This window comes from Homalodisca vitripennis, chromosome 5 (assembly GCF_021130785.1).
Source record: "Homalodisca vitripennis isolate AUS2020 chromosome 5, UT_GWSS_2.1, whole genome shotgun sequence".
Taxonomy (NCBI): Eukaryota; Metazoa; Arthropoda; class Insecta; order Hemiptera; family Cicadellidae; genus Homalodisca; species Homalodisca vitripennis.
Window position 1 is genome coordinate 120,330,083 of NC_060211.1, and position 24,018 is coordinate 120,354,100.

Genomic DNA, 24,018 nt, shown 5'->3' on the forward strand with positions numbered 1-24,018 from the left:
TACACTGTTTATATAAAACCTTAAGTGATAATGTAGTAATAATTAAGGTTGGACACATATTTTAATAAAAATAATGAAAGGAGCGTTACATTATTTGTGCGTACAACATTACCCAATATAGAGGCTTCTTAGGTATAAAAATACCACATATGTAGAAGTAAGAAATGATAACCTTTAAAATAATGATAGTATGGATTATGCCCATATGACATTTTTGGTAAATTTCATACAAATCTGCCAATAGACAGATTAATATTATTTGTATATTATCTTTTTTTTAGATTATTTTATGGAATATATTTTGTATTTTCTACGATCATAGCCTTAAAACCCATACAAAAAAAATTATTTATTATGTAAGTATGAATGTATGTTGTGTTGTGGTACGTATTACTCGCTACACTAAAGGTTAACAACGGAATTATAAATCACTCGAACTAGATGGTCATACACAGAAGTCTAAGAATTGCGTGCAAAACAGCGGGCAACTGCTTGTAAGTTATAAATACACCTTTTGTACTTGTATTTTTGACATCTGAAACTGAAACCCTATAATTGCCTTATTTGAAAGATTCGACCTAAACTCTTTACTAATACAATACTTAGGCATTGTATGAACTAGTTATTTACCTGGATTCAGCTAATAAAAGTTTCGAGAGGGCAGTTATCAAAACATTTCGACTTCGGCTGTTTCATTACATAAATATCAATTATTACTTTTTATTACTTTCCAGGCAATATCAACAAAATCCCTACAAACTGTTTGAGACCTCTTAAAAATTTAACAATGTGTTGGTTTTATAAAGTATTGTATAATTGATCAATAGCAATTTTTCATTGTAAATATATGTTTTAGAAAGTAAATTTTGGATTCATTGTAATTTGAACCAATCCGTAATTTTAAAAAGTCATTCATACGATTCGAACGAGTTTTGCCCTCTAGGACCTGGTAATTAAAAGTGTTTTCTTAGTTTTAATATAAATTTAATTTTAATCGTATAGTAATAAACGTCATGCAATGTAATAAAAATAAAACTAATAATACACCTTCATAAATATACCAAAATGACAGCGAAATATGAATTGTACAATATTTATGACTATGACGGAAGGAATATTTTTAATTCATTTGGTACAAAAAAAGCGCTTTTTACTGAATACAAATTCGTCATTGGTGATAACACGTAATTATGTTACCAATACTGTCATAGTATTATTTGTAAATATAGAAACATCTTATTGTATTGTATTTCTATCTGTTGGAGACACGCATAACAAAAGTCATCCTGTCGCAGTTTAATCTTCGAAGCATAATACAAAAATGCAATCCTTCAAAACACAGACTCAATTAAAACACAGCTTACAAAAAGAGAATCGTTAAAAGATCTTTTAACCCTTGTTTCTAAATTAGTTATAAATTGCTCCTACACAATTTTAAGCCCGTTAAATGTTTTTTTTGTAAGTAAATTAAACAGTATTACCATTTTAAGCTGGGTGTAGAGTTCGGCTATCAAAATAAAACATTTAAATATATATAAACATCAACAAAATTCTAAAGGTTTCTTTTCCTATTTTGTAATCTTCCCCTGAAACTAGAAATTTATTTTCTAAGCCCCCCAAAGTAATTTTTAAAAAACCTCTAAATTTACAAAACATTCTCTCTAGACCAAAATTAAAATATGAAGGCAATAAAAAAAGTAATAACATCAAATGTAACGTATGCAATCCTTGTAACAAGCCAAGATGCGGCATTTGTAAGATGTTAATAAATTCTAAATCGTTTAAAAGTAGCACAACTGAAAAAGAATATCCTATTAAAGGTAACATTGATTGCACTACAAAAAACATAATTTATCAACTAACCTGTAAATTTTGTCCCAAAGACTATATTGGAAAAAACCATCACTCCATTAAGGGTGAGAATGACCAATCATCGATTTGATGTTGTTCATCAAAATTATGAGAGACCATTATCTGCTCATGCGATTGAACACAATCAAAATAAATTAGAAAATTGCTTCAGCCTAAAAAGAATTTACCATTTAGAGCCAAACCCCAATCAAAATACCAATCTGATAAATTTAAGAAATGTTGAAATCGCACATCAATTAATTTTAAAATCAAGGTAACCAGATGGGTTGAACCTAAGATGATTCTCTTTTCCTTTTTATAACAAAAAAAATTTTTAGTTCTATGTAAAAATTTACAAATATTCTACACACAGCTGATTGGGATCTTGTTGTTTATGGTATTTATTTGTAAAGATTTTATTTTGGTTATGTCTTTTGTTTTTGGTTTGAGTTCTGTTTATATGTTTTAATTCAGTGTGTTCTGATGAAAGGTTGAGTCAACTCGAAAATTAAACATGACCACTGAATTTTTGTTTCTGTTTTTGTGTACACTTTAAAGTACTTCGAAGAGTATATATATATATATATATATATATATATATATATATATATGTATGTATAAGTTATATTAATAGAAGCTACAACATTTTTATAACTCTAAAAATTATTAGAAATGATACTCGAACAAATATATGTCTGAATTAAGATGATGGAAGTTTTTCAAACACCAGACTTCATATAAGGTAAATGTAATATTAATATGTCCTACTTAACACTTAACCCTCCACTTTTGTGCAGTGTTCACTAGCTTCAATTCAAGCAATAAGTGTATTTATATAAGTGATAAGTGATGTGGCAACCTACTCAGTGACGCTCAGTCGATTGCCATGGACGAACTTAAATCATCGTAGAACACATTCTTCTGCATATAGAAACAAAGTTTCGTGTTAAATTTAAAGTCTTTAGGAACAATTTTCCTTCAGTTTCGCATGGGTAGTTAAGTCAAATATTTTATCACGTATCTTGAAAATATCTCTTATTGTTACAAGACACGCAGGTACGGAAATAAAAATTATTTTTTAAATTGCCTCAAATGATAGTCTTTGCTAATTGTATAAAAATAACATGTATTTAAAATGAAAAATACATGTTCAATGATGTTACATTGATTTATAAATTAATATCAATAAATGCCTTTTTGTAATATGGAATTATCCATCTGGAAATTGTCCCCACTTTGCGTCATACAATATACTACGTCATAGTGCCTAATTTAAAAATCTAACTGATGATTTTCACCGGCATTTCCCCTTAGCGAGGGAAGCCAGACATTCATTAATACAGACTCGTGCTACTCAAAGCTTGCGTGCATCGCTAAACACTGTTTAAAGAGAATCGAGCTGAGCCCTGTTCAGGTATTTCACACCGTGCCTCTTTTATGTGAAACAATGTTCTAACCAATGTACCCTGATAGCAGCAACGTTTCCCCGACTCTCTGGCGTTTCCTGTTCATCATTTACGTTATAAAAGTTTCTGAAACAGAATTTGTATGTAACAAAGTATTATTATTGGTATTAAATAATAAAGCTCTATTGTTTTTTAATAAAGAAGAATATAAATATTTCTAAAGTTTTGAACGTGACTGTTATTAAGTGATGGATTGTATTGTATTAAAGTTTTGTTATGTACCGGTTCTACTATTCAGGGTTTATACATGTATCTAAATAAAATGTCGTATTAACTAACTTTTACATTATTATTTACAAATTATTTCTATTCGGTTGAAAATTTACGTAGCCTATTGCTCTAGGGCCCTGAAAATGTGTTTTCCGCTCTGATTTCAGTATGATATTTCTAGAACAAACTGACCTATAGACCGTGAAACTTAATTTCTATACGAAGAACTTCGAGTGCAGGCTGAGAATAAGATACATTTTCTGGGACAGCCTTATTGGCGAATAATTGACTATTACTTTCATATAAAAAGTAGAAATTCACCGGTATTATAAATTTTTTTGCGTTTTGTAAATAAATCCTATGTATATATTAGCTTCTAAAATTACTTTCGGCCACTTATATATGTATTTATTTATTTATTTATAGTCTATACAAATAATACACGTTAGTTTTTATTTTATCCTGTATACTCTTTTAAAAACATCGACAACGAATTACATATACAGAGTTTAACAAAAGGTTAGGATGGCTATGCATTCTCCGGTTGTATGTGTTATTCTAAGCTAAAAATGTCCTGTTAAACGGCTCGATGTCATAAGGTATTATGTCAGAAATTTTTTTTTTTAATTATAAACGGCCAACGGCTTGTAGTGAAGAGGCAGGTTCTGTCTACCGAGGAGTTCCGACTATCACCGAAAAGCCCAGAGCATTGCGGATAAGCGGGGTGTAGAGAGGGAGTGTGGCATTGATGGGTGAAACGATGGTTGCGACTCTGATGGCGGGTACGCGAACCACGTAAAACCGCGTACATTGGCTGTTCACTTTCGTCACGTAGGGATGATATATCTTCTCAGAAGGATTCATAATCAAGGGTGTAACACATACAAATTAACTGGCCCGTAGTTTGACACTATTTGAATAGGTATTATTTAAAGCAGCTGTAACTGTGATTGAAATGCTACACTGAAACTGACTGTAGAACTTTTACCTTTAAATAAACAGTTATTTCCCATAACACTACTAATTTAATACTGATCTTACAAACGTGTTTATTTAGATGTCTTTACATTTATTAGATTTGAAATGTTCAATAATAGTTTTCAGTATTGCATTTTTTAAATGAGCTGATTTAACTAACATATGATCCAATTATGGGCTATTTAAATTAGATCTTTAATAATCTTTAATAGTTGTTAACAGATTTAAAGAAATGAACAATCCTCATAAATGAAAATATATTAAAACACTTTTTCGTACCTTATAATATTTTTAAAAACGATGGCCAATAAATATAGATATGGCTCATATAAAGTATTTAACAATCACCATAAAGATATATAATAAAAAATGTATTAGATATTTCATAAGGCAAAAATTAAGTAATCTCAATTTTGAAAATAATAAAAATTATTTTAAAATATTTATTTCTGATGTAATACCTTCTAACTCGGGTCTATTTACGAAGTTTTCTAACAATTCTAAAGACAAAATTGTTAAAATTAACAAAATGGCTTATAGCTGCTAAACAATGTGGAAATTGTAAAAATCCTTTTTTAGCTTAGAATAACACATATAATCTGAAAATGCATAGCCAGCATAAGCTGTTTGTTATATGCTGTATATATTTCAATCATAATTATAAAGCTTTGGTCAAGTATTAAGTTAAAGACGACACATCCACGTGAAATAGATGGTCACGTCTGTCTCACCGAGTCACGTTCCGTGTCCTCACCTCGTCTCCCACTGATGGCCGAGTGTAGAAGGTAATGTGTGTAAGCTGGTGAAGCGTAAAACACACTTACGCCCTCTCCAATCAGGCACTTTACCTCTACGGATCACCAAAATCCCTTTTTATTTCCTAGACTAGTTTTAATTTTGTAACTAAAATGAAACATATAATATTCGTTACTTTTTATTTGTACACGGGACGAATTTGTTGAAAATTACCCAAAATAGTTCACCTTTTTTATTTAAAACTTAATATAAATATTTGCAAGAATCTGAGGTTAAAATAATTGAAAACATATCGACCCCTTGTACATTTTCTTGTAATAAATATTTGCAGACATTTACTGAAAAGTTTGTGGGTTCCATACATTTGTATTTATGTTAAAAATTTATAACACATACTGTGTTTCATAAAGATTTACTTACATTTATAACAAACAAATTTTTTATTAACTTCTCAAATGTACTAGATTTTTCTTTACAAATATTAGCTTTCATTTTATATGTTACACTACTATGTTGAAACTAGTTTAAACACAATGTTATACAAGTTATTTACTCTTAATATATGATTAATTGGCGTTTTCATAATCATTATTATAACTTGTATAGGATATTATATAAATTGCAGTTCTATATTTAATGAGATTGCATTACTAATTATTTCGGTATTTTGTTATTGTCCTGTATACAAAGGTAGGAGTAGGCCGCACCATGTGGCGTAACAGGCTTCACTATGGTTTTATGCATAGTTTCAAACCAAAACTTCAAGTAACATTTAATTCTCAAGATTCCCTGCTAAAAGATAAACAGTAATACAATAAGGAGTTGACACAAAAACTAAATATTGTTGAATTCATTCTTGTATAAATCCAGTTTTATACAGAATTAAAAGTCAATATATGAAATCTTTATTGAAATATCTTGCCATATGATATATTCGGATTTTCATCAATCGCAAGTAATATTACTGTTAAATGTTAAAATAATAAAATTATACATAAAAGCCAACATATAAATTATATTGAATGTGTGTGAAACTGTATTTGTGTAACATGTTTGAATCTCTTATTGGTGCATTAAGTTTTGTTTAAAAATTTATTTACTTCACTATTTTATCAATACCGTCGTGCTCACCCAAATCCCATGGAGTGACATGCACCCTCATTGAACTCAGTGTTCCTCGTATACAAATGAAGCTTCGTGCACAATTTAATATCCACGGATCAATTCGTTAATTAGAAATGTCTTGCGCACAGAGAGACATTTAGATAGACAGACAGACAGAGATAATTAAAGATTTACAGCCTCACGAGTAATATGCTATTATAGAACTCAACCACCAATTATTTGGAAAGAAAGATATCCGCAATAAATTAAATATGAGCTTTATTGCAGGTAGGGGGCTGAAGCTGTTAACAACAAGCGGTGGGATCCGGCAGGAATCTCATTAAAGCAGGGACGAAACACAATGAGTCCTTGATTCTGACGGCACAGAAGAAGACTGTGATTGTCCGTAGGCTGCGAGACGGCTGCTTTAATTAAAGCACTGCACAATTGTAGAACTTTTCATAGTAACGAAAGAGTAGCGAAAAAAGTAACTATAATTGAATACATTTCGTATCAATATTCAAGCTATAATTATATTATATATTACATAACTTAAATTATAAATATTTAATATGCAGTGTGCCAATTATGGCTGGGGAGTAATATTATTTAACCATTACAAATAAAGCTACATAGCTTTAAATTTTGTTAGTGGACATGTAGAACTATTTTACACATAATCAGATAGATTTCCAGGGGAACGACCAGAAAAGGGTCGGTGGAAAAGTTTTAATAAAATCGTAGATGTTTATAAGTAACACATGATTGTAGTTCATTTGTTTAATCTTAAGTTATCAGACGTCAAGTTATGTTATGTTTCCATGAGGTAAAATTAAGGTGCAATGTTTAAAAAGTGCATTCACAACAGAATAAGAGCTGAATAAATAGATTAAATTGTAAAGTTTAACTTCTTAATATTTTCTTATTTCATTTACGGTGTAAACTGCAGAAAAAACATAATGTGGATTAAAATGTACTTTTAATAAACCTATGGGGAAATAAACATTAAATAAAGCCGGAAATAAACTATTTGTACAGTTTATAGACTGTTTTCGTGGTGTAAAAGATAATTATTTAAAAACATAAAATTCATGAACCTGTAATTTAATATAATAATTATTAGCGATAGTTGAAAAGTTGTCAAAAAAATTAAGTTTTCTAAAGTATACATTAGGAAAGTGCTATAATAAAACGAAAATTTTCTTCTTTTACTGTGTGAATAAATTATCACAAATACTATCAGCAGGCTGGGGCGAGGAAGCAGATCTCTGCCGCCTATAAGGCACGTGACGCGTTTCTACATACACTTTGATGCTGCCAACCGAATTATCTACAGATACTGATTTCTAAATTTAATTTAAATGAAAAAGAGTAAAGTATAGTCTTACTAAGCCTTGAAGAATTTATCCCTCTAAAAATTGTTATTATTTACTCATGATGTAAGTAATGGTATTGTATATCATAAGGTATCACTTGTACTAATTCATAAATATACATCATAATCATAAGTTTCATTATAATTCTGCATTGGTATTTTATTCACTATATACGAATTTGTATAATTCCTGTTGCTCACTTATTTTTGTTCACAGAATGAATATTGTCATATATGTTCATGACTGATTTACATTAGTGAAGATAAGTTGTATTTAATACTGGTGTATAAAGAAGAATTACAATGGATCATATGATTTAACTGTGCGATATATTTTGGGAACAATATATTTGCAATAAATAACTTGACCATAATAATTAATAACGGCAATCGTTCTAGAAAAGTGCATTGAAAAGTTAAGAATATAATTCACGAAACTTTTCAAGCAGTTTCTATAGAACAACAAGTACGACATATGCGTGTATTTTTGAATTCGCATAATAAACCTTTCTGAAAATAAAGTCACTGAAGTTATTTCAATATTTGGAGTCTACTTCATTCAAAATACGTTTGCTTTCGTCCATTGAATCTTCTTGGAACTGAAGCTGTTTTCGGATAAGCAGAACATTTTACATTATTGCTCCAATAAGAAAAATATGTACAAAATATATGTCTAACAAGATTTCTTAAGTAAAAAAAGTCTCTTTTCTGTCATATTTATATAATTGCTGTGAAGGCAATGTAGGTAAGGCTGTAACGTTTGCATGAGATTGCAATCAAGAAAATATATACGTTAAGGAGTATTAAGAGCCTTGTTTGGTCAAAATTAACTATTTCCATTCATAGTAAAAAAACTTCTTGAAGTATAAAAAATTTTGAATGATAAACAAAATTCTTCAGAAACGGTTTTTTATATTTAAATATTGTAAAATCTAAAAGATATTTTTAACTCTTATTTATAATCGCAAAGAGCTAAAATGAAAAGAATGATAGAAACATGTTGAAATACTATAAAAATATCAAGAAAAAAATATCAGTAAAATGCAAATATGAACGAAAAATAGTGAACTACGAGCCACACACTCTGAGGATATCTTTAATGGTAATAACTTTATTTAGAGTCAGGTTAATACAAATGATATTTTATGAGCAAAATAATCAACCATGTAAAGTATATGGATTTACCCTTAAATAATGTTTTATGAGATTTTAATATTAAATAAATATCATTATTTCATATAAAATTTGAAATATAAGAAATCTTACGTAGAATCGTGTATTATAAAACCTATAAATTATAAATTTTTCCTGAATTCTCCAACAATAACTTAACAAGTAATCAAAATTCGTAGAAAAAACTTTATTTCTTAGAACAAAAAAAAACCAATGAAAATAACTGAGGAAGAAGATACATAACAAAATTTAATTCTTTGTCATATTTATGAACATACGTCTTATCAAGATAAGGAGCAATTATTAAGTTTCATTACCGATGATACTTTCAACAAAGTATGAAATCATTGTTTGTAACAGGAAAGTTTTGTGGAACAGCTCATATCGTTTGGAAGTAGAATATATAACAACTAATTAAAAATTTAAAAAAATATTTCTAATTTTTGTTACACTAACTTATGATAAATTAAGACACTAACTTATAATTAAAAACAGTTGGCTAAACATTATTAAACAGTTAGTTTATCACGAATAATATATTTATTATTATTTATATTCTAGATATGGTTACAAAATATATGAAGATGATCCCCAAGCATTTACAAAAATCACATTTTGATCTATAGCTTCATTTGTAGACATGTTAGCTAACATGTTTGAAATCAAATACTGTAAACATAAAATGAATTTTGTAACACAAATTTAAATGTTTTATAAAATATATAACTCTGCCAAATTATAAAGAAGACATTTTTAAAAATTCTTTTAGTAAAGGCATATTTCCCTATGAATTTATCAACATTAATTAAAAACATAATAACAGTGAAAAATTTAAAAATTAGTTTAGATATATTGTACAGCAATACTGTAGTCTTGTCTGCAATTTAAAAAAAATTGGATATAAATATATTCCTATAATGTTTTAGTTATTTATTAATTATTATAACTACAATTATCATTACCTTAGTTTAACTTTAATTTGCCCATAAAAATATTTTGTACACGTGATTAACTGATTTGTTAATTAAAATAAAATACAACACTTTGCTCTGCATACAAAGTTTTATTTTGAAGATAATAGGAGCAGAGGATTATTTATAAATCCTGATATTCACATTATTAGATGTTTGGAACATATTCTGTGAAAGAACGGTCCCACACAAGAAACTTCCGAGACACTGCACTTATCGAATAGGGAGCTCAATATTGCCGCTTATTAAACTCTTGGGAACTCTTAACTGGGTTTACTTCGCTAAGTCAAAGAGAATATATCTTCTATGTACGAGGAAACTGACAAGAAAAGACTTTCTGTCTTTAATGTGTCCTGCTTCGTGTAATTCCTTGTCGTTATTAGCTTATAATCAAGTATATTCAATACCCACTTACTATAATTAATATTTATTCAAAAAATATATCATTATAAATAATACTTGCATAATCAGCAAAGTTTCAGCGAAGCTTACTACGTTTGAGGCTGGAGTATTTGAATTTCAGTCTGTCTGTATATTTCTCTGTTTACCTGCACGATAACTCGAAAACAACACAGCATAAAGTTTTAAAATGTACCATGAAGTTGTATTTCTATATAGCCAAAATTGAGTTAGATGATTTTGTATGCCTATCAAATTGCGGAAATATTTACAGTGGAAACTCTTGTGTCAAAATCTGGCAATTAAAATGTATTTTGAAGTTGTCTGGCGTTTTAGTAATCTTCATATCTCACCGAAACTTATACGTAAAAAAGCTTAACTCAATAAAAGATCTAATGCAAAGAAGTATTGCAGTGTCTGAATTAATATGCAATTAAAACAATCAAATTAAAGTTACAACAATCCAATTAAATTTTACAACATGTAAATAAATAAATATTTGGTTTATAATCACTTAAAATAAATCACATACATAAGGTTATTTAATTTAATAGGTTTCATAGAAATTTTTGTAAGTATATTAGTAATAATTAAACAAACATATTACTTACCAGTATATGAGAGAGTTAAAACAATCATCAACAGTAAGCTTACTCCTTCCATCTTCACACTGAAACATAAACAAACATATACAATGAAATACCGTATTTAAGGATGTATAAGATAAATGGTTTGGTTAACCACATAAATATGTAAACACTAGGATTTTGACATATAAAGCAGTAATTATTACTTTGCGTGTTTTCACACAACTATAGACAAACAAAAACCGATTAATTGTTACAAAACAAACAGGCGCTCTGCATCATTGTACACTGAACATTCAAATCATAAGATATATTCATACAAAAAATAAAAGTGACTGGTCCTAGTTTTGTTATCGTAATCATGTTACATCATTAAATCGATACATTTGTACAACATAAACATAAGTATCGTATATTCTAATAGTACCTATAGTAACTGCAAGCTATTTACAAAATAAATACACATATATTACGATCCCTTATGTATTTTAAAACATATGATACTTTAAGAGTCAACATAAATACTACATAACTAAAAAAGTATCAATTTATTTTTGTTAGAGCCAATAATAAATGCCATAAAGAATGCATTAGTCACAAATAATAATACGACTATAACGTTCCCATAACCTCGTCAAATAACAAGTTATTAACTACTTTATTATGCAAATTAATATCAATTGATACCTCTCCGTATAAAATTACCTTCAAAAAATTTTTGAAATCTTCAAAATCATCCAAAATTTGCCAACATTTTTGCAAATATACATTTCTGGCCTTATTCTGGAATACAACGCACTTTGAATAATATTATAACCTATAACGTAAGAAATAAGCATTTTTATTTCAGAACTAAATACACTTTAACCTGTCTTTGGAGTTGAGTGAAAAGAGAGATAACTTTTGTTGTGGTCTTTATGTTCTCAGTGTTTAATAAATAATAGTGGCTTACCATTTGTAGCTATAACAATTACTACTAAAAATTAAATTGTAATTCTAAGCATTAGATACCATGTCTTTCAAGTATAGTGATTTCCAGATTTATAATAAAACTTCAAAGTGATATTGGAAAATGATAAAAAAGAGGAATGAAAATAAGTTTCGTATAAACGTTTTCACTCTCGCTAATAACTCATATTTCTAACAAATACTATGTGCTAATATTTTCCCAAGTGTTATAACACAATTTAATGGAAAGCTAACATTATTGGTAGTAGTAATGCACTTAGTACATTTGAATATGCCATTTTACATCTGTACAAACAGTTTTGTATAAAAATAAATATTTAACCTCAAATTTCGTTTTAAATCTCTTCGATATAATATGACCTATCTCATTCTAAATTGTTAAGAAAGTTTCAAGTTTGAGGTTTGTGATATTTGCAAAATGTTAAATGTTACATTGACATTTGTAATTATGTCCTACATTAAATTATGGTATTAGGAACACTGATCAAATTTTCTGTGAGCCCCACCAGATCCAACATTGCTCAGAAGCACGTTTTCCTTTTTTTACTTTTAAAATACAGGAAAAGCTAAAACAAATCCTCCTGTAGCTAAAACAAAGATAGGATTACGTCACACCACGTATCGCGAACGAGGCTTCGCTGATGCTTCATGCAAAAGTTCAAGCATATAAGTCAATTTGTTATAAGAGTATATTACAAAGGTCGTAACCTTTTGATTTACTATTTTTAAGTTAGCGCTTACAGTAATTAGTTACATATTTATTGAAATTTATAATTTATGTAAAATATAAATAAACTGACTTAAGGGTATTATTTATATTTGGCCATCATGTTAATAAAGTTGTGTCATTTAAGGATTAATAGTGAATGCCATCAAATTTTGTTTCGATGGGCAATAGTAGAGCCTATACTGACATCCTGGGTAAATGTTACTTCTGTCTGCTTTTTTGTGTAAGTAAGGTATAGCAAGATCGAGTTGAGCTGTAGACCTAATATTTGACTTAATAATATTGATACACAGGAAAGAACAAATTTGATAATTTTGTATATCACTCTCGGGGTCTCCCTCATATAGCGAGATGGCCGACAAGAATCTGCGCGAGGCCTACAAATAGCGGAGATTTTATAGGGATGGGACTGAGTATAATACCTGTATGAAAGTATTAAAAGCTTCTGAATACATAAAGGATAAACGTGGATAAGTAACATTGTTCTTTTTGACAGGTTTGAAAATTTTCCTATTTGGTGTGTAACGCACATCACACTGCTTGAACGCTGATCCATTACTTGCTACAGGTTGAAAATAATCTACTAAGACAGAATCTGTATCAAGGTTGAACGTAATATATCTATTTAGTGTGTAAAAGCAATCGTAGCAAAACGTGATGGGTTTTGTTAGGACCAGTGCATGTGCCTAATGGGTCATTGGCTAAGCATTAGCGAAACCTGTCATCATATGTTTTGGAAACTTTAATTTTTGTCTCTGAACTTTCATTTATGTATAAGTAACATCGGGTCGAATGATAGTGCGTGTCACTCATTCAGGTTTAAGTAGTAATTAGTGAATATCATTCCATACCACCTCGAATATATTTAACCATCTACAAAGTTGCTGTGGTACAAAGAGATTAGATACTAAAAAAATTTAATTATTTTGACAAACTACACAATTATTGAGCTCTTATCACAGCAGTGGGTGAACTACTAAATTGTATTACATTTATACCAGTTATGTGGTAAAAGTTTTATTTGCCTTGTAAACGATTATTTAAGTTTAATCTAATAATTTCAATGTTTTAATCTTCTGTAAGTGACGTATAGGATTGTGTTATCTAGATTAAAACTGTTTAATACTGCTTCTGTAACTGTATTGTAAAGATTATATAATATATCGTTTTGAAATGGAGAGAAGAAATATAAAAGAACAGTCCTTACCAAAAGGTATTACAACTATAAGTATCCTATATTCCGTCGTACTACTGTAAGGTACTAAACAGCATATATTTTCCACCCAGTATTGATTTTCTTCTTAAAAGCTCATACAAAGTTTAGTCGCCTAACATTTAAACTGTCAGTATTTCCCTAGTAGTTGTCATCCACCTCCTTAAGACCTTGTTTCAGTGCCTTTTGGAAGCAAGCGTAATCACATTGCGCCAGTGTTGCTTTGACGGGGGCTTTGCTGAGAATCTCACAGTCTTAAGTGCTGTCTCGACAGCAGTGTTGTTAAAATTGTGTCTCTACATTCTGTGAGTTTATGAATAAGATTAGAATAGATATTTAAAAATTATATTCTTAAAATATCGCAAAGAATAATGAATACTCGATTAAATTTAGAATCTTAACATATATTATAATGATCACAATGTTCATTAAATTATTTATAAGGAATGTTTAATTTTTGTTGCTGAATAATTATTAAGACTTTTTAAGAATTATCTTCACTACTATTATACTTCGGACGCTTTATTGTTTATTGACATTATTAAATAACAGTTTTTAATTTATTATAATATATTTAACTTTGAAACACTTGCTGAAGGAAACAGCAACAGGAATTTTCAGGACATTTGCTATTATTCAGCGATACAAAAAATCAGTAACACTACGTTTCGAGATAAGCAATCTGATCTCTTCTTCAGATAAATAAATAACCTAACTAATAGTTACAAACCAGGTTAAAATAGGCTGATATTATCAGATAGTTGTGGCATATATAAGTCAGGAATTACAACCACAATGTTGTGTGTCAACTTCACTAACTCTAAAACATGCACTTAATACAAAAACTAAACACAACACTAATTATTAATGCGCAAAGCTAACATCCCTCTCCAGTCTAATTATGTGTTAGGTTAGTTATTTATCTGAAAAATTGATCAGATTGCAGATCTCGAAACGTGTTACTAATTTAGTGTATCACTGTACGATCGAAAAGACCGGATCAATTCTATTTCATTCACATTCCTTCCATCTTCGAAGACAAACGTCAAAGAAGATACACTTGATGTTAGCTGGAATAAAGGCTATATCGCTTTCACACGTTACAAAGGGTTCTTAACGGATTGAACGTTCTGTATACTGATTCTTCTTTGCATATTGCTTTTAAGTTTATTCATAGTTAAGTAGGTACCTGAAGTTATACAAAATTGTTGTATAATTACTGTTGCAATATACTATTATATATCATTGAAGGAGGAGCTCTTGTTATTGGAAAACAAATTGTTTTCTTAAAAAAATATACTTCTCCAATAAATTTTAAATTCTTAAGCATGGCCTTTAGAAATACGAGGTGTCGTCGTTAGGTGTGAATCAAACAATGTCTAACGGTACGAATATTTCTACAATTTAAAACAATTTTCAGCTTAGTAAAGTTTATGAAAGGATTTCTTAAATAAATAAATAAATTTATATACATATGCATATATATATATATATATATATATATATATATATATATATATATATATATATATTATGTAATATTTCATCCTGACTTTTTTATGTATAATGTTTCATAAGCGTTCTTCTTTTCTAGGGAATAAGTTTAATGAATATTAAATTTGGCTGATTTTTTGAATTCATTTGTATTTTTAATATCTTTAATGTTTTATGAGTCCTTTTATAATGCTTCTTTTTGTATGGCCAATTGTCTTAAGTCTTAAACAATCTTCACAGTTAATTATGAAAATTCCACATTTATTTTCATCTCAAATTTTATCTTTTGGATTTTCAAGCAGATTATTTACCACCTTTTGTGGAAAAATTTAGGTTCCTGTAATTTTGTTTAAAATATTTATTTATTTTTCTATAAATTGAACCGTGTCATGTATTGCGAGATGAGTTTTAATTCAATCTAAATTTGGAAAGCATTTCTTCATTTTTTATACATTCAGCTTTTTTATTAAAAAAACAGTCAATTTATTTAGTAAGAGTAACCATTCTCGAGGCCGAAAGGCCGTTTGTATGAAATATAAAATTATTGGAGAATATTGTGTATTTCGTTTAAAGTAAATAATCACTATCACAACGTTTGTAATAAATATTTAAACTTTATTCAACATTTTAACTTCCTCAAACAACTGGAAGATTTTAGTTTTGGTAGCGACTGTAGAAATGAGGAAAAAATCGAAACCTTTCTCTAAGACCAATGGCGGTTATACCAACACACAATTACGACACGAGGACTCATCACGCGCAGTTTAAAGTACTTTCCGGAGTTAGCAATTCGTGAGTGAAAGAAGAATGACTGGTGATCGAAATGATATGATAACGTTAGTTTTTATTAAAATAAAAATAACTTTATTGTTTTGTTTCCATAAATGGAAATAGTACTTTCAACACAAGCTATGCTTAAAAAAATCTTTATTATACGTATTGTATCATACTCTTCTGGCTATTTTTATCAGAAGTATGTTACTCTAAAATTTTTTTATAAACATACTTATGAAACGTGAAAGGGTTCACTTTTTCACTCACTATAACTCACGTAGAACAGGCCTGGAACGATAATTTATGCTGTCCAACACGACAGCTTAACAGGGAGTTCCTACTTTATATTCTTCCTCAAAGCTGTACTTTTCTCTTTTACCTTCCCTCTTTCAGACGATATGAGAAAGCATATTATGCATAAAAGATGTATCAACAATAAATCATAAAATAGAATTGGTTGTGAAAAATTTATTAACTATGAAGTATTACCAAGAATTTTTATAATTGTTGCAGTAAATTTATTTAACAGAGAGTAATTAAAAAAACGAGCAATTAAACTCTCTTAATTAATTACGAGTCTTGACGTTGTCACTGGAATAACTTACATTAACCTCAGATCTGTGTATAAAGAAAACGTTGAGAATAATGGCATTTTATTCTCGATTATTTCTATGTACGAGTATATGATGTGGATGAATATGCCTTAGTGATTGCGTACACGAATACGTTTATAAATTGTTTTAATCTTTTATGAATTGCATTAAATAATGTACAATACCAGTTGAATACATAAATTGCGGTGATAATGTGTTCGAACATCAGCCGTTTACTGTCGAGTAGGGTTAGGGCCTCCAGTAATCTATAACCCAGGATCACTAGACCCTCTACGTCATTGTCATCAGTCATTGAAAGTCACCGCAATCATCATTACTTGTCTATAGCTGATATTGTCTCTGTCTAAATAATGATATCAATACAACTGAATAAAAGCCAATACTTCAAGATACCTTACCAAACTTTGAACCTTACACAGAATTGTTCATAGATATATTTAACTGTGTTCTTTATGTCCATTATGAACGTACCTTTTGTTAAAAAGTGTATTCGATTAAAATATAAGACAGCCCAGTTTTTTGACAGAGATAAAATATTTACAATTAAGTGTGATAAATTTCTATTGCTAAACTGTAAATTAACCTTATTACATTTCAGTTATTACGTTAATAATAACGTTAGCAAAATTGCCTACAGTAATTACAAATGTATCTGTTTTATCCAAAATGAAAAGATTAAACTCCTTAGGAAAACGTACACTTTTATAAACAATATTCCTACCTTTTGTTAGGATTGATGGAAATTTGATTTTATACGTTTTTGATTAAAGTTACATTAAAATTTAATAATAAATAAAAATTGAGCGGAGCAAATATCAAAATACAATAGTTTTATATACTTTACTAGTTTTTTGTCAAACTTGTTAGTCTTATGTGGCAGCAAATAAGTTGTTAAATATTAGGTACAAAATTAACCTATGAAATAATAATACAGGTCGATTATATAAATACATTCGCTCCGTGGGAGTTTGATATTTGATAATTTCCTTTCTGGAGTAGGATGCTACCGGTAAACCACAGACCCTACTTTTTATCAGTAAATTACCTTGATTTTGAGTCTTTCTGCTACACGTGCGATTATGTAACTAAACTAAAGTATGTTCGGTACACTACCTGTCAATAATCGTTTACTGAAAAATTACATTAAATGTAATAATTACTTAATATAAATAAATTAATCTAGATATACATATATTTATAGATCCAACCTTTAGATACTCAGTGATGTTTCGCCTATGTAAGGGTAAATTTTTTGGGGTTCAGTTTGTAAAAAAATTAATTTAATCAGGTTCGCCATAATCAGATAAGAAATAAAACTGGGATAACAGTTTAAACTGAGCTGTTTATATGAAATTGTACAAAAAATGAAGAATTACTTTTAAACTTATTTTACGTTAAAAACATTTATATTATGGGTCCTAACTAACTAAAAACATGACTGGAAATAAATGAACCTTTAGAAATGAAATGAACGGAGTATGTAATTGTCGTAAGTAAAGTCGAATAACTTACTTTACTAAGGATATTTACCACAAATCTAAATAATCATTAAAGTTTAATAGCTGGTTAGTATTATTAATACATTCCTAAACCGAATATATATATATATATATATATATATATATATATATATATATATATATATATATATATATATATATTGTGACTATCACGAAAGGGTTGGAAAACTGTTATATCTTTATGTCTGTGTAGGAATGACCTGACACATAAACTTTTAACATTTGCAAGAGGCTTCATTAATATACAAGCACTTCAGATTTGATAACGTGATAGTTAAACGATCACTGAAATGATACTTAACAAAACAGTGATTTTAAACCTCATTTAAAGAATCAAATGGGAATTTTCATATGTTAAAAGTCCTCAAGAATAATTTCATACAGAGAATTTTGCATAAAACTTCATTTTCAAATGGACAAGAATTATCTCTGTATTGGTGCATACAAAAACCATGTTTGCAAAACTTTGTTCACGTCATAAAAGGATATCATATAATATACTGACACAATTTATTTTTTATTTGCAGAGGGCATAAAAGCCCCTTTTCTGCATCATTGACTATTTGCCTATATATCCGCAGGTCATCTTGAAAATGAATTGATCTATATACTTACAATTTTGCTTACTCCCTCAGCGAAGCCTGTCACGCGACACTTGGTGTGGCGTATTGCTAACAGTCAGTATTTAAGATTACTTAAGATTTACTACGCATAAACATGTTACAAAAGATTAATACCGACTTCTTTGATTAAAACTGAACTGACTCTCTTCTTAAAATTAGCCAGAATGTTTGAATGTGATCGCTTAATATGCCCGCAGCGTATTATTTATTTTGAAAATGTTAGCGATAGCCTATATAAAGGTTTAATAACAGTTAAAGCTATACTGCAAGTAATTTATTTTAGATTTTACATTAGACTATACAGTCATTGTTATACAAATAAATGGTATTAAATATCTTTAGCTTCAAAAATTTAATTAGAAAATTAAAAAGGCTTGCTTTGTAAATAGATTTTTATTTTTAAATAATTGTCTTCAAGTCAGAAAGAACGACAAATTACTCTGGAGATAATGTTTTGATTAAAGTACGTAGCGTATAAATTTGTTTGTTCCTCTTGTTTAGAAAAATAATATACCACTGCATGAGTGAATGTTTTTTTTTTTCTGAGACCTAACTCATGGCATCGAAAAGCAAACCATTTTGTAAAAGTTTTACTTTTTAATTGTTTACATATTCTTAATGCACGTATGGGAACGGTCGAAGAACTTAAAATGTTATTCTTGGAAAGATAAATCAAAACTTGTGGTTCCTTGTTTCTCACAATTGGATTGATAATCAATTATATTTTTATGATTTACGGGAGCCTACTGCTGTACGAAATTATTATTGTTCAAATCGAATGAATGATTGTTTAAAAAAATTCATTGTTTCTGTATTTTCTAGTATTTGCCCTTCTAATGTGTCCAATTTATCACGGGTCTCTAAGATGTCTATATTATTGTATTTATTAGTATTGATAGTAAAATAATTGTCATAATATATCCTTATAATTAAGTTTTATCAATTGCCTACATATATTTAGACCTCAATTACTATGTTATAAGTTTATGCTCACATGAATTGTTTTAGTTCTAGTAGGAAAGGTCAAGGCATAAACGAATACGGCTCTGTATGTCTATTACAAAAAAATTAGTAATTTTAGGTCACTCGAACAATACTGTTATATAATTACTGAAGTATAATTAAATATTGTATTGTTTAGGATTCCACTATCAGTAGTTTCTCGCCCGTTACTTTTAAGCGCCTGCTTAGTTTTCAACCGCCAAGACAGTGCAAGGTTGTAATGCAAATAGTGTTCCTTAAAAGCACCGGCGGCGCTGGTCGAATTTAAGATTTTTAGGATGTGATAGATATATTGCTAACCCTTTATTTACAAACTAGTGCTGAGTTTGCACCTTTGTTCAGATGAATTTCCTATTAAAAATAATATAATAACAGTACTACATCAATCGCTCTTCTAAATCTGAGGCTTAATGGTAGCGCATCGAAAAAGCTTTATATTATACATTTTAATAAATATTTTAGAGGTAACATAAAAAAAATCCCTTGGATGGTTCAAAAAAGAATAAATGTTATTAACAATTTCTATGAAATTATATAACTTTAAAAATGTGTGGTTTACAACTAACTCTATGTGTCTAATTTTGAAGTATTTGTTGCAGAACAGTTATTATTGACAAGTTTAATTCATTAAGTTTCAGTTTATGCTTATGCAACAAATTTCAAACTCCCCCGATTCGACGAGAACCTTCATATCTCGAACGCTCCATTGGTACTTTAGTAATTAAATTAAACTATGTTGTAATCAAAGAGCCAAACTTGGTTGTAATGAAACAATGGAATCCTTGCCGACTGATTTGGTGGAATTTAGTTGAGCTAATAATATCAATTGAGTTCCACTGCTGACAACATTTACAATGTAGTTGTTAATTACCTGTTTGTTGTTAATATCAACCATTAAAGAGTTATTTGTTTACCTACCTTATATTACCAAACAGTATTGATTGAAATAATTGTACTTTAAGTATTGCAGTTAAATTTTAGGTCCCGCAGAGTATATTCATTATACTCTTAAGCTACTTGGTGTTATAATACTGCTATAAATACTGTACATACATATTAATGTAAAGGAAGGCTTTATTACAGTAAAAACACATTATCTAGAGAATTATCTGTGAACAATTCAATCTTTACTCCATAAACTTTCCAGATGTGAGCCGGAAATTAATACAAGTGCCGTAAATTTATTTGTAAATATCATACATCTATGATTTATTTCTACCCCTTTATTTCAAATTGCTCTATGTCACGTTTTAGTCCAGAATATTGGCGATTGGACTAATATGTTTGATGATTTGTTTAAAATGGAAAAACACATTGACAAGCTTTAAACAAATATTTTTGGATGATCTGGCACATGAGAGAGCACTCTATTTTTATCAATTCTCTTACTAGATGATCCTATTTCGTGAGGTTAGTATCATAAAAAATAAGGGTAATCTCATAATTTTAGTATAATTTATACAATATATTCCAGCAATAGAAAGTAAGATAACAAATATCTAACCACGTTGATAGTTATCACTTCTAATGAAAAGAAGTGGAACATTTAAAGTACCTTTTTCAAACAACAAGGTAGAGCAAGAGTGCAGAAACTTTCTGATTGGTGAAACATTTACTCCCTGGAGAATGAACGCGACCTGTATACGGGAAAGTAACAGTAGTTAAACTCATTGCCTGGAAAGAACGCGAATTTAACTCAAACATTTTACAACATTTCGTTAATGTAATAAATTATTGTACAAGGATATGTTTACCTTGCTTAAAAATTTCTTATATGTTTATTACATATTTGTGCTATTAACTTTTACACATAATTCAATTGGTCGAGTGTTATAAAAACATTTGTAATACATTTGTAATAATATAGTGCCAATTTATATTTTTAGTTCCATACGGCTTTTGCATGTATATACTACGTCTTAAAATTATATGATTATTTTAACATTTTTTATGTTCATATTTTTGGGATTTCAGGTCGCCATTCATTCCATACACGGAACGGTCATAATTATTTGAATCAATGTTGAATCAAGTTTATGTGTACATTTTGATGTTAAATATGTATAAACGAGATCTTTTAAAATGTTAAACGATGTTATAGAAACATGAATATATTTCTGTCAGCCCTCTTGACACCTCTATAACGAACCGACCTGTAGACTTCAAACAATGCATGGAGCTTCATGTGTATATAATTCAACATGCTAATTCAACTTATGGATGGCACTCCATAGAATTTAGTCAAACTTTAGCAATCATTTCTGTGTTGGTATATGGTGAAAGTAATAAGAAAAATCATAGAATAAATCAATGAAAATACAAACTGACATAACTTAATCAGATAGTGTAACAGATATTAACACACGAAATCTCTGTGAAGCCTGTTGTCTAAACGTGATTTGGCGTACCCAATTATAATATGGCAGATACGAGGATTATTATATAAGGAGAGGCCAGGATAGTTCGGATTTTTATATTCAATATTTTGGAACAAATATTGGGTCGTGTTTTTTTCAGATTTTAAAGCTTTGACTTCATTATTAAGCCTCCAAGAAAGCAAAAGATCCTAACAAACATGACTATAATAATAAAACAGCAAAAAGTGACGAAAAAACTATGTCAAGTACATAGATGCAACTACAAATTTATAAAAATTACTAATAAAAAGCACGATTAAACACTGACGACGCTATAGGGTACGATCCAATGTAACTTGTGCTGCAAGCAATTTCACAGGAGTCGAAGTAAAGAAAGTGCACGAATTATGCGTCGATGTTTAGTGTATGTTTTTTATAGGTGCGTTTTCTGTAATTCTTATACAAACTTCATAATGCAGCTTTATTTGGAACTATTTGGTGGCCATTTCTAACTTTCGGTACGTTCCTTTATTTATTTAGACTTTTGTACAATTGCATGTTTCTTTTATAAATCAAAAACTAAAGAAGTGTGCGTTGTCCATTTATTCATTTTATATCATTAAAAAGTTCAAACTGTAATTAAATATGCTACTACTCTTATAAAATTGTAGGTTTTGTGAGCCTTTGTCGTTGTTGTACTAATGAAATGTCTTAGAATTTGTTTCAATTATAAAGAAAAGTTCTCGGTTGTATGGCACTATAGATATTGTAAAAACGTTTAAATAAATAAGGATAAGAAAATGTAGCAACTTATAGGAGTGCCAGAATACATTCTGATTTTAGAAGCCAGGTGCTACAAATATTCAAATGTAATTTATTTTTATTATCAATTTAATTCATTTTAAACTAGAAGTTTAACCGTTGAAGCCTATACATGATATTTATTTTGGTAGAAGTAATCGCATTATGGATTACTGTAACGTACAAAGAGGATTCCCGCTGCGGCAACAGAATTGGAGTTTAAACCTGTCGTCGCCCCAGGCTAGTCCAGGTATCGGATACTTCTCGCCGATTACATTGTTGAAAAGGCTAACACAGATAGAAGGGACAGCTCGTGTGAAAGCACTACAATATAAACCATTGGTATATGTTCACCAATGACTAATAAAAAATAAAATTGTACTCTGTAAACTGAGTGACTCCTCATTTACAAAAATAGCTTTATATCAGCAATAGTAGCCGACATGAGTACTGCAGTAGATAGCGGCTGGGAGCAGAGCAGCACCTGAGGGAACAGGCAGCAGCAGGATATTGATGACGTGTGTCGTGCAGCGCTCTCTGGGGTAAAACTCTCCGCTACTCTATTTCAATTGTCTTCTTAGGCTCAGAAACATACAATGTCATTCAATATTATTTCAGCTAGTGTAAATTATTTTCCGTTTTAGTAATATCAAATGCTTTATGAGAGTACCTAACTTATGAATTCTTTGAATGTAAATTACTGAAGAAAAAATAAACCAAATAAGTATTATGGTTCATAATAAATATTTTAAAACGATCTGAAATTGTTACAAAATATAATAAAAATAAGTTTAACATACTACATTTACGCATGATTCTCTCTGATTTATTGAATTAATAAATGTCATGCCAATATCTTGAGGACAGAAAAATATGCCACTGGTTGTAAACTAATGGTAGTGTACGTTTTAAGACGAATTAAACTTTATTAGTAATGTTAATTATTAACTTAGACATGTCTTTTTATTTTGAAATTACATTATTATTACAAATTTCTTTTGGTTGCATTAGGTATAAGTAGAGTAACTGTTAAAATTTTATAGTTTAAAATGTT

The 24,018-nt window shown here is 29.2% G+C and overlaps 1 protein-coding gene across 1 annotated transcript in view; it reads right to left on the reverse strand.

Annotated features, from left to right (window-relative positions):
• The window catches only part of LOC124362810 (Ig-like and fibronectin type-III domain-containing protein 1), a 142,036-nt gene that overhangs the window by 36,359 nt on the left and 81,659 nt on the right, over positions 1-24,018 (reverse strand). Inside the window, 1 exon segment of the mRNA XM_046817637.1 lies at positions 10,895-10,953. Coding sequence (XP_046673593.1) covers positions 10,895-10,946 — 52 coding nt within the window. The 5' untranslated portion in view covers positions 10,947-10,953.